This window comes from Vipera ursinii, assembly GCF_947247035.1.
Source record: "Vipera ursinii genome assembly, chromosome: 7".
NCBI classification, from domain to species: domain Eukaryota; kingdom Metazoa; phylum Chordata; class Lepidosauria; order Squamata; family Viperidae; genus Vipera; species Vipera ursinii.
This window is the reverse complement of record NC_139521.1, coordinates 24128993-24142426: the sequence shown is the minus strand read 5'-3', so window position 1 is coordinate 24142426 and position 13434 is coordinate 24128993. Positions and strand designations below refer to the sequence as shown.

General features: G+C 38.5%; 1 protein-coding gene across 3 annotated transcripts in view; it reads right to left on the bottom strand.

Annotated features, from left to right (window-relative positions):
* Positions 1 to 13434, bottom strand: part of LAP3 (leucine aminopeptidase 3) — a 49277-nt gene that overhangs the window by 14824 nt on the left and 21019 nt on the right. For all 3 annotated transcript variants that reach the window (XM_083367438.1, XM_083367437.1, XM_083367439.1), the window contains one exon: positions 10921 to 11085. In XM_083367438.1, coding sequence (XP_083223564.1) covers positions 10921 to 11085 — 165 coding nt within the window. The remainder of the gene's footprint in view (positions 1 to 10920; positions 11086 to 13434) is intronic.

Sequence of the window (13434 nt, the reverse complement as noted above, 5' to 3'; positions counted from 1 at the left end):
AACTTTTAAAGTCCATTCTTCTATAGTCGGCAGTTCTTCCTTCTTCCAATATTGCGCTACTAAAAGTCTCACTGTCGTAATTAAGTTCAACATCAGCTTAGTGTCCACAACAGTAGTATCAGTAATAATGCCCAGTAAAAACAGTTGCGGACAAAACTTTATCCTTTTCTTGAATATCTTTTGCATGTTCCACCAAATTTTAATCCAAAAAGCTTTAACCTTTTTACAGGTCCACCATATATGAAAATACGTTGCATCTTCACTGCCACACCTCCAACATTTGGGCTGGCAGTTCGGATACATACTTGCTAATTTTTTAGGATCTAAGTGCCACCTATAAAACATTTTATAAAAGTTATCTCTTAAGTTTTGAGCCTGCGTAAATTTTACATTTCTCACCCAAATCTTTTCCCAAGTATCCATTGTAATGACTTCTTGAAAATTCTGAGCCCACTTTATCATACAGTCTTTAACAAGTTCTTTCTCTGAATCAATTTCTATCAATGCAAGATATATCCTTTTAATATGTGCTTGACCTTGATCTCTAATTTGCTTTACCAGATTTTCATCAATCATTGAAAAACCAATTTTCTGGTCTTTCTTCCACCTGGCCTGTAATTGCCCCTACTGAAACCAAGTTTGTACAATCTTTTCTTCTCTTAAAATATTATATGGCTTTAATTGCCATACATTCCTTTCCAAACTTAAAATTTCCTTATATGTAGTCACATCATGTTTAAACCCAACATTTATATTTTCTATTGCGTGTTTCGGTATTGCCCATATAGGTATCTTATAATTTAACTTGTGTCTATACTTTTTCCAAACTCGCAACAGAGCATACCTTAAAATATGTACCTTGAACACATTATCCACCTTCTTATCATACAATAAGTATGCATGCCATCCAAATAACAAATCATGGCCTTCAAGATTTAGTAATCTCGCTTGTGTTAAATTAAACCAATCACTTATCGCTGACAAAGCAGCAGCTTCATAATATAATTTAAAATTAGGCATTTTAAGACCACTTCTCTCACGCGTATCCTGCATAATCTTAAATTTAACTCGTGGCCTTTTCCCTGCCCAAACAAATTTATTAATACCTTTTTGCCATTCCTCCAAGTTTGAATCCTTTTTAAGTATAGGTATCATTTGAAATAAAAATAAAAATTTTGGCAAAACATTCATTTTCACAGCTGCAATTCTTTCCAATAAAGATAATTGTAATTTTTTCCAACTATCTAATTCTTTTTGAACTTTTCCCCATAACTTTTCATAATTATTTTTATATAACTTTACATTTGAGGGTGACAAATATATCCCCAAATATTTAACCCTTTTAACTATTTCAAATCCCGTTAACTCTTCTAAGACAGCCTTTTGTGATACTGTCATATTCTTAGACAACATTTTAGTTTTTTGTGTATTAACCTTAAATCCAGAAACTTTCCCATATTGCTTTATAATCTCCATCAATTCTACAACTGAATAGTCAGGCTGAGTCACTGTAACAACCAGATCGTCTGCAAACGCCCTCAATCTATAATCCTGGTCTCTAATTTGAATTCCCTTAATTTTGTCCGAACCCCGTATTTTAATCAATAATATCTCCAATGTTAAAACAAATAATAAGGGTGACAATGGGCACCCCTGCCTTGTACCCTTTTCAATATTACATACTTCAGTCAAACTATTATTAACTATTATGCGGGCTGTTTGCTTTTGATATAATGCCCTGATTGGTTGTAAAAATTTATCCCCAAATTTTATTTTATCTAATACTTTCAACAAAAATTGCCAATCCAATTGATCAAAGGCTTTTTCAGCATCCAAGAAGATCAACGCTGCAGGGATCTGATTGTTTCTTTCCAAAAATTCCAACAAATCTACCATATGCCTCACATTGTTCTTCATTTGTCTACCACTTATAAACCCAGTTTGATCACCATGAATTACTTGTTGCAGTACCCTCATTAGTCTGTTAGCTAGAACTTTAGCAAATATCTTGTAGTCCGTGTTCAAAAGTGATATTGGCCTATAATTTTTTGCTTGGGTGACATCCTGGTCTTCCTTCGGAATCAAGGAGATAAAAGCAGTTTTCCAAGACGGAGGTACCCCTCCTCCCATTTGAATTGTCTGAATCAATTCCCTTAATGGCTTCACCATCTCTAACTGTAAATTTTTGTAATACACAGCAGTCAATCCATCCGTACCTGGTGCTTTGCCCACTTTCAATTGTTTAATTGCTGAAAAAATTTCTTCCTCAGTTATCAATTGGTTCATCTCTTCCTTTTGTTCTTGCGTAAGAACAGGAATATTAGCTTTCATCAAATATTCATCAATATCTGCCTCACTAATCTTATCTCTAGCATCAACAAAGGTCTTTTTGATAAGACTCTGCTGGTACACTACCTTACCCTTATGTTCTATTCTATCTATATTAGAAGCCCTTTGCTTCTTCCTTAACAAATAAGCTAGCCATCTACCTGATTTATTGGCATTGCAAAAAGTATTATGTTTAACATACCGTAAGTTAGTTGCCACTTGATCAGCCATCAACTTATCAAACTGTCCCCTTAATAAATTAATTACCTTTTTAATCTTCCCATCCGATGGATTCAAAATTAAAGCCTTTTCTTTTTCCCTAATTTCATTCTCTAAATCTTTCCTCCTAAATTCCAAGTTACGTCTATATTTGTTGTTCAAATATATTAATACACCTCTCATATAAGCTTTACTAGCATCCCAGACCATTTCAATAGAAGTACCTTTATGCATATTAATCCTTCATCTGTTTTTTTACACTCTTCCACATTTTTCTGATTTCTAAACAAATTTTCATTTAAACGCCAGGAGCGCCTATCCCTATTATCTTTTTCTATCTCTAACCATACTGGACTATGATCAGACATAGTTCTTGGACAAATCTTAATCTTCTTAATCCTAGAAAAGAAATCATTAGTAATTAATATGAAGTCAATCCTGGAAAAAGATTGATGTCTATCAGAGAAAAAAGTATAGTCCTTTTCTTGCAAATTTCTTTCTCTCCAGATATCTCGCAATTCCAAATTGTCCTTCATCTCAAAAAAAGATTTAAGCAGTTTAGCATGACTTGGAGTGCTTTAAAAAAAAACCTTTGTCCATTTGTACATCCAAAACGCCATTCCAGTCCCCCACAAAAATACATGATTTATAATCCCACTGAGTAATCTTGCTGTGTAATAAATTATAAAAGTCTGCTTGTTGTTGGTTAGGAGCATATAATCCAACCAGAAGCGTTTTCTTGCCTTCTATTAACAGTTCAATTATAACATATCTTCCTTGTTTATCTGCTTCAATTAACGCCGCTGTCAAGGTATTCTTAACATAAACAACCACTCCATTTTTCTTATCCATTGCGGAAGCAATAAATTGTGTACCCAGTCTTGAGTTTAACAAATACTTTTGATCCGTGACTCTAATATGTGTTTCTTGTAAACAAATAACATCATTCTTAAATTGTTTTAAATATTGGAAAACTTTCTTTCTCTTCTGTGGTGAATTTAAGCCATTAACATTCCAGGTTAGAAACTTTGTCGCCATCTTTCGCAACCTGAAGCTTTTGGAGCGCTTCTTTCAAAATCACCTGCACTCTCTTAGGTTGCGCTCCTCCCACAGCTTCACTATAAGTAAGTTTTGGAGGTGCCATCATGACTTTCTGCTGTTCTTGTTAAATCCAATATTTCTTTGCTTCATCTTATGTCCACCATAAATGATATGCACCATAAATGCAAATTACATTTGCATTTCTAGCATTCAAAAAAGCTTTATACTTTCTTGATAGCTTATATGGTGTTAAATACCAACAATACATCATCTTGTAAAAACTTTCTTTTACAATTGTAATTTAATGTAAATTTTAAACCTTTTGTCCACATATCATGGAACACCCGGGAAGTATCTGAGGATTGGAAAAGGGCTGATGTGGTTCCCATCTTCAAGAAAGGGGAAAAAACAGACCCAGGAAACTACAGACCAATCAGTCTAAAATCAATACCTGGGAAGATCCTGGAAAAGATAATAAAAAAACAGAACTGCGAACAACTAGAAGCAAACAAAGTTATAACCAGTAGCCAGCACGGGTATTTCATTCTTTGATAAAGTGACCAAATTAATAGACCAGCAAAATGCTGTGAATATAGTATACTTAGACTTCAGTAAGGCATTTGACAAAGTAGACCATAACCTGCTGCATAATAAGCAAGAAATAAGCAGGATAGACAACAACACCATCAGATGGATCTGTAGCTGGCTGACAAACCGTACCCAGCGAGTAGTCCTCAATGGTACTACATCCACAAGGAGAGAGGTAAACAGTGGGGTACCACAAGACTCCATCTTAGGCCCAGTACTTTTCAATATCTTCATTAATGACTATAAAGGGAACTCATCAAATTTGCAGATGACACTAACCTGGCAGAAATAGCCAACACCGAGAAGAGAAGCTCATGATCCAAAAACTTGAACAATGGGCCCTATCCAACAAAATGAGTTTTAATGCGGAGAGAAGCAAAGTTTTACATTTAGGTAGGTAAAATCAAAGGTTTAAGTACAGATTAGGCGAAACCTGGCTCAAAAACAGTAACTGTGAGAGGGAGCTTGGAGTCCTAGTGGACGATCACCTGACTATGAGCCAGCAGCAGCAGGCAAAAAAGCTAATACAATCCTGGGTTGGATAAATATAGGCATAGAATCAAGATCACATGAAGTATTAGTACTGCTTTATAAAACCTAGTAAACCACACCTGGAATACTGCAACCAATTTTGGTCACCATACTACAAAAAAGATGTTGAGACCTTGGAAAAAGTTCAGAGAAGAGCAACTAATATAATCAAAGGTCTGGAGACTAAAACATATGAAGAACAGCTGCAGGACTTGGGTTTGGTTAGTCTAAAGAAAAGAAGAAATAGGGGTGACATGAAAGCAATATTCCAGTATTTGAGAGGCTGCTACAAAGAAGAGGGGGTCAAACTATTCTCCAAAGCAACAGAGGGCAGGACAAGAAACAATGGTTGGAAACTGATCAAAGATAGAAGCAACCTGGAATGAAGGAGAAACTTCCTAACAGTGTGGACAATTAACCAGTGGAACAGCTTGCCTTCAGACATCGTGGGCGCTCCATCACTGGAGATTTTTAAGAGGAGACTGGATAGTCACTTGTCTGAAATGGTATAGGTTCTCCTGCTTGAGCAAGGGGCTAGACTAGAAGACCTCCATGATTCTATTCTATTCTATTCTATTCTATTCTATTCTATTCTATTCTATTCTATTCTATTCTTCCATTATTCAAGCTTTATATTATATTCAATTCCTTGCCCACTGAATCATACAATGCTTTACATACACTTTCCAAATTCAAACTTTTCGCCACGGCCTTAAAACATTCCTTTTCCATCAGGCTGACCTGGACTGACAGGGATTTTTAAAATGTTTTTAACTTATTATTGGGGCTGCTAGTTTTAATTCTTTTTAACTTTTTTTTTTTATTGAAAAGTTTTATAAAATACAATTTTCCTTTAAAAAAACCCCCCTTCCCCCTCCCTCCTCCCCTCCCTACCTCCCCCCTATCTCCCCCCCTCCCCCTCCCCCTCCTCCCTCCCCTACCTCCCCCCCTCCACTTCCCCTCCTCCCCCCTCCCCCCCCCCGACTTCCCAGAGCAAAATACAAGGTATATATCTAAAAGGCAATCATAAACAATCATATACTAACAATTATAAACTCTAAAATCCATCACTCTCTAGCTTGTATATAGTAAACCAATCCTTAATAATACTAAATATATATAAAAAACTAAAATAAAAGAAAACTAGCATCATTCCCATCTATGTTCTTCCACAATTCACTATTACCTTAACATATTCTCATTTGCACATTAATAAATAGTTCTTACACAAATTAACCCACATTAACCCACAAAACTTTCTTCCTCTTCCTCTGTAGTAAGTTGTCCATTAATTCCAAATTTAAAAAAAAAAAATCTATTACCATACATAGCATCCCAAAACTTTTTTTTTTTTTTTTAAAACACAACTACCACTTAACTATAAATATTTTGTGGAAGTTCCATAGATTTCTACTGGTCTTATTTTTTTTTCTTTTTTGCGTTTTAAGGCAGCACGCGTCACCCTCTGTTCTCTAAGATCATCCAAAAGAGTTGCAGCTTGAACTCCTCCTGTACCCTTCTCGTCTATCTGTGCATCTTCATCCTCTTGATGTTCTCCTTCTCCAGATCCCTCTGCAGCTTCCAGAAGTGTTGATGGGGTTACTTCCAAGACATTATTATAAAAATCATGCGCTTGCTTCACATTACTCAAACAGTATCTTTTGCCATCATACATGAAGCTCAACCCAACTGGGATCTCCCATCTGAACCTTATATCTCTTTGCTTGAGCTCTTGCACAAGAAATATAAAATCCTTCCTTCTCTTTAAAATCTTTGGAGGAATTTCTTTTAAAACCAAAACTTGTTGACCAGCAATCACAACTTTGGTATCGTAGGCAGCTTGTATAACTTCATCTCTAATTTCCCTTTTTACAAAATAAACCACCACATCTCTAGGCAACTTTCTCTGTTTAGCAATCCACGAATTCACACGGAACACTTTGTCCATACCTTGTTTTAATTCAGATGCTGGATGGTTCAATACTCCCTCAAAAGCCTCAGAAACCAGCTGCTTTAAATCTTCCTTAATATCCTCTTTTAGGCCTCTAATTCTCACAGCAAACTGCATCTGGTAAAATTGGGCCAAGCTCTGTTCACTGTCAATTTTGTCTTTTAAATCTTCAATTTCCAATACTTTTGCTTCTAATAAAGCATTCTTTTGAATCAAGTCTTGCACTTGATCATCCAGCACCTCCACACATTTAGCAACTTTTTGCACTGAGGACAAAATGTCTACCTTCATTTCTCTAAGTTTCTGTTCCATCCTTTCTTCCATTCTCTGCTCCAATTTCTCCAATTTCTCCTCCATCTGTAGAAATTTAACACCCATTGACTCCAAAATTAACTGGGTATGTTTTTCAAGATCCTTCGATGTCAATACATCAGGAGAATGCAACGCCTGCAGCAATGATTGTTGTTGCACCGGAGAATTTCCAGCACTCCGAAAAGTTCTAGGGGGAGGTTTAGCCGCCATCTTTTACTTACAATTGTGACGCACTTTCACTTTAAGTTTTAAACAAAGTCCATCAAGCTTGAGAGTAAAATAAAATCTTCTTCATCTCTTCATCTTTCCCTCTTGTACTGCTCTGCCTGCTCTTTCCCTTTCATAGTCTCTCCTTCAAGCAGGGATGGTCGCAGACGCCTGGCTCTGCTCCATAAAGTCCGGAGCAGAGACGCTGGTCAGCTGGGAGCAGCCCAGGCTACGGGGGAGTTCAATCCTTCGGCCGCCCAAGCTCCAAGCTCAGGCGGCCCCGGAGAACTCAACCCCCACCTGGGGGCTCACCCCCTCCTCTTCTCCCGAGGAGGGGGCTTCAGATTCGCCCGAACAGCTGATCGGCGCTGTTTCGGGCGAAAAAACACCAGCTGAGCCGCGGGCAGCCCGGGAAGGCTCCCTCCGTCGCCGCGGAGCCACCGGAAGTCCTCCAATTCTTTTTAACTTTTGTATTATTGTATTTTTATTGTTGTTGGCCGCCCTGAGTCCTTTGGGAGATAGGGCGGCATATAAGTCCCAAAAATAAATAAAATAAATAAATAAACTCAGTAATGTTTTGTAGACCCTAGCAATATGTTCATCACTATCACACAACAGGGTTTCCAATTCATTTTTAACAAAATCAAACCCATAACTCTTTTTGTCTAGTTTAAATCTTTCTTTCAGTTGTAAATATGTAAACCAGGGGCAGACATATCTTTCTGATTCTAGTTCTTCCTCAGTCTTGAGGATAGGATTACCAAAGTTAAAAGTTATTATTTTACCATAAGTCCACTAATCCAGCTTTGCCACCATTTGTTTTCTGGGGGGATACCCAAAGAGGCATCCTTGTAGAAAACCTTATTTTATATTTGTTCCCCAGACTGATTGTTAAAAATCAACATTTATTTTAATCCTGTCAAACCATAAATAACCATGCCATCCGAATCTTAATTCATGGCCTTCTAAATCAAATAGCCTCTTATTCCATGGTGGGGCACTGGTTAGAATGGAGTACTGCGGCTACTTCTGCTGACTGCCGACTGCCAGCAGTTTGACAGTTCAATTCTTACCGGCTCAAGGTTGACTCAGCCTTCCATCCTTCTGAGGTCAGTAAAATGAGAACCCAGATTGTTGGGGGCAATATGATGACATTGTAAACCGCTTAGAGAGGGCTGTAAAGCATTGTGAATTGGTATATAAGTCTAAGTGCTATTGCTATTCTGGAGGTTCACCCACTCTTTTAGCCAGACCAAGCAAGAAGCATAAAAATACAGTTTCAAAACTGGTAAACCCAACCCCCCTCTTTCCTTAGTATCTTGCAGTAGTTTATATCTAATTCTTGCTTTTTTCCCTTGCCATATATACTTCAAAATATCCCTCTGCTACTGTTTAAAGGGAGTATCAGTTACAAGTACTGGTAACATCTGAAACAAAAAAAAGCATCTTTGGTACGACATTCATCTTAATTACAGAAATTCTACCCAATAGTAATAAGTGCAATTTATCCCATCTTAATAAGTCCTTTTTAATATCATTCCAGAGAGTCACATAATTATTTTGAAACAGTTTTGTGCTTGTGTTTGTCAATAAGACCCCCAAATATTTCACCTTTTTCTCAATCCTAAAACCAGACTTTTTAGTCAATATATCACTGTCCTGTGAGATCATATTCTAATCAGCATTGTTGTTTTTTGTTTATTTTAAAAACTACTAAAGCCCCAAGCTCATTTAATTTCCTCATCAACTATTCTATATTGTTTTTGGAGTCTTGCAAGAATATAACCAAATTTAGCAAATGCCCTCAATTTATAAACTTCCTTCTTGATACCTGTTATTTTCACATCTTGCCTGATATCTCTGTTCAAAACTTCCAATACCAAAATAAACATCAAAGGAGACAAGGGACATCCTTGACTTGTACCCTTTCGAATTTCACATGAATTAGTTAAGTTACCATTAATAACAATTTTTGCTTGCTGTGACATATAAATAGCTTTGATCCCTTGAATAAAATGTTCTTCTAAGTCCATTTCTTCCAGCACTTTAAACATAAAAGCCTAATTTAGATTGTCAAAGGCCTTCTCAGCATCTAAGAATGTTTTCTTTTCTCTTCCCTTTTTCCTTCGCTACTTTTCCTATTATTTGCTTTTGTATTTTTATATTTTATAAGGTAATAAAACAAACTAAAAATGAAACCAGCTTTATGCTGTGATTAGTTCTGTAAACTAGGAAGGCCAAATTTCAAAACATCCATTTAGTTTTTAAGCTCCAAAGTCTCCTTTTCAACCTGAAGCTTTATTGTTGGATTGAACTATGGAGCATTTCATATGGAGCAGGATAGAATATTGTTTTCTTATGCCAAACAATTTAGTAAATATCCTTTGCCCAACTCTTTCTCTGCTAAAACATGTTGGTGACTTCCCTGTTAGAAGGAAGAGATTGCAATATTCCTGTGCAAGAACAGCTTTATCCAAGTCTGCAAAGGAAATATTTTGCTAGTTCCCTCCATTCTCTTGTAATACCTCTTCTGTACAACTAAATTCCTAATGCTTCTCTTAATTCATAATCCTGCATGCTCAGAGAATCAGGGTGCTAAATTGGTGGGATGGGTAGCAAACAAACAAATAGGTTGCAACTGCTATAGCTATTAAACATTTAACTGCCCAGCAATTTCAATACTTTGCTTTATAGTTCATGCTTATTTGCATGATATTTGTTCCTTTTGACTTTTTTGAATAGAAATGCTTCTTTTGGTTTGCATCCTTTGGATTGTAAAATCAATAAAAACAATATTTTGAGAGGGGAAGAAACCTTGCAACACAGATACTACACACACAAGCATGTGCATAAAGATTAAGTGCACAACTGTCTATTACCTGAAGGGTTCCTTCAAGTCCCAGCAATAAAATCTACAACCTCAGTACATCTATTTTCCCAGGATGCACTACAAAGTGGAAATAAGCAAGGGCTATGTGGAAGAATTTAAGCCATTTCAATATTAATACGACTTTTGACTGTAACAAAACTTGCAAATTATGTATGTTGTGATAGTTATAAAGCAGGTCACTAACATGACTGACCTAATTTTACAACCTTTTTTGTGTCAGCAATAAAGTGAACACTAATATAAAACAAACCCTTTATTTGCTATGGTTTGAAAATGGGAAGTAAATGCTGAGTTTCAGCCTGGAGACTGACAAGTAAGATATCCAGTGTCCTGCTTGAACAAAATAAACCTAAGCTTGACAAGGGAAATGGAATAGAAATTCAGGAGTTTGGTTTCTCCACCAGATGCAGCAAAGTAAAAAGACTAAGTATTCTACAGCAATTAAAAGACGTAAGGGAGATATGATTTTGACAAAATGGAAACTATGGGGAATTTCTATAGGAGGTCTATATTAACAATGGGGTAAGGTTTAGGTTAGGTTGCATATGTTAATAGGTTCAGATGCATAAGCCAATATTTCTCAACTTCAGCAACTTTAAGAAGTCTGGGCTCCTTAAAGCCAATGCTGGCTGGAGAATTCGGGGAGTTTAAGTCCACATTTCTTAAAGTTGCCAAGGACAAGAAATACTGGTGTAAGCTATTTGATGCATAGTATAACACTGGAGATAATGTTAAGTCCATACAACACATACAACGCTAGCATGGGTTATATGAATAATTTACTGAGGCCCAGCTCTATTTAATCATTCTTAGAAATATGCTACCAACCAAAGACCTTTTAAACTGAACTTACCTTTTATGAACAGTCACGTTGCTACTGAAGCTTTTCAATTTGTCCTCAATGATGGTAGCAAATTTGGTTGGTGTGATATGGTTTGCAGGGCCTTCCATAAGATATCTGGCCAGGTTCTGGCCTTCTGCATAGCGAATCCCTTTTTGCCAGGCATCAATTCCATCACTAAGTAGGAACACAGAATGTTTATCTATCAAGTACTACTGCAGAGTTTCTTTATAGTGGTAAACAAAACAGAACTGTAGAACTTTACATTCATGAAAGGGAAGATCAGGCTCAAAAATCCAGCCTGGAAACCATGTGAGTCTTCAAAGACAACAAATACCTAGAGGACAGGGTGGGAAGCATATCGAAAGAATTGCAGCTTGTGCCAGGATTCTTTCTTTCTAAGGAGGTGCTCCGAATGACAAGGAGCTCTAAGGAAGAGAGCTGATTTTTTTGAAGCTAAACAGCTCACACAAGATAATATTGGCCTGGACTTCTGAAGAAGAAATGCAAGATTGAAGACTTATGACTGTAGTGGAATGAAGAGCTGGCAGCTACAGGCTCTTTGGTAATTCGTCTCTGGACAAGGAGAGGACTTGGGATTGCCCATGAATACTCCAAATAATCTTTGTAAGGAGATCACAAGCTAATAGTCTCCAGTAGTTTCTCTCTCTGGGAGAAGAAATAACTATCTTGCTTAAACCATGGCCTGCACCTTTGAGGACACTGAGATCACATGTTCCTTTTCTAAGCACTTTTGGAAATTGCTTAATAGTTCTCAGCTATTAGTAACCTTCAGATCAACATATTTTGCAGCACTGAGTGAGTTTCCTTCAGTTCTTAGTGAAATAAGTTTTTAAAATGTTTTAGAACTTTAAAAATGTTACTTTGGAATAAAGGACAAATAGTGATTAGAATTTAGATTTTAAAAGTTATAAATGGACTAAAAGCCAGATGGATCAGAAATACGATTTTGGAATTAATTATAAAAGTTCTTCCCATAGGAAAATGTTTTTGTTTTGAATTCTTAAAAAATGATATGATGGGACTTTGAAGGCTGTACATTTCAGAGAAGTGACAAGGAAGAGACAATTAAAGATTAATTAAATTAAATTAAAGAGACAATTAAAGACAATTAAATTCAACTCACAAATACAAAATGAAGCAAATATTTTAACATTGAACATAGGTAAAGGTAAAGGTTCCTCCGCACATGTGTGCTAGTCGTTTCCGACTCTAGAGGCCAGTGCTCATCTCCATTTCAAAGCCGAAGAGCCAGCGCTTGTCCGAGGACGTCTCCGTGGTCATGTGGCCGGCATGACTAGACGCCAAAGGCGCACGGAACACTGTTACCTTCCCACCATAGTGGTCCCTATTTTTCTACTTGCATTTTTACGTGCTTTCGAACTGCTAGGTTGGCAGAAGCTGGGACGAGTAACAGGCGCTCACTCTGTTACGCGGCACTTGGGATTTGACCCGCCAAACTGCCGACCTTCTGATCGACAAGCTCAGCATCCTAATCCACTGAGCCACCGCGTCCCTTGAAACATTGAACATACTGAAGGTTATTTTTGAACAATGTACTCAGAAGTTAATTTTAAGAGTTACCTTCCTCCATAGATTAACTGTGTTTAAAAGATGTTATGGAACAGAAATAAGTTTTATCTGATAAGACTGAGACTGATCTGAAAGGAGATTTGAAAATGACAATCTATAAGAATGACATGGAAAAGATGTTACACTAGACGTGCAAGAGAAACTCGCTGATCTCTTAATACCGTATTTTCCGGCGTATAAGACGACCCGGCGTATAAGACGACCCCCTAAGGTTTTTTGTCTTATACACCGGAAAATACTTACATGCCCTGCCCTCCCTGTTCGTCGCAGAGGAGGCGAAGGCCCGACTGGCCCCGCCGGCCTTCCCACTGCTCCCGCGCTTCTGCTGGCCCCCGAGACGCAGCGTTTCCCGGGCGGCAGGCAGCACCGGAGGGCAGCCGCCACCCGCCACGGCTGGCGACCCTTGCTTTCCCCCCCCAGGCCTTGAACTTCTCCCATTTGGCGCAGGGCGGGGCAGCTCCGCCCGCAGCCTCTTTTTCATGTGCCGCTTCCCTCTCAAGCGCAGCATCGGACGGGAGCAGGACTTCCCTGCCGGCTCCCGTCCGACGCTCTTAGGGAAGAGCAAGCCGGCAGGGAAGTCCTGCAAACGCACACGCACGCAGGACTTCCCTGCCGGCTCCACGCTCTTCGCTCTTGAGGCAGCAGCTGCCTCAAGAGCGAAGAGCGTCGGACGGGAGTCGGCAGGGCAGTCCTGCACACGCACACACTCCCCAGCTGCTAAGGAGCAGCCGGGGAGTGCGCTCGTGCGCAGGACTGCCCTGCCGGCTCCACGCTCTTCGCTCTTGAGGCAGCAGCTGCCTCAAGAGCGAAGAGCGTCGGACGGGAGTCGGCAGGGCAGTCCTGCGCACGCGCGCACTCCCCAGCTGCTAAGGAGCAGCCGGGGAGTGCGCGCGTGCGCAGGACTGCCCTGCC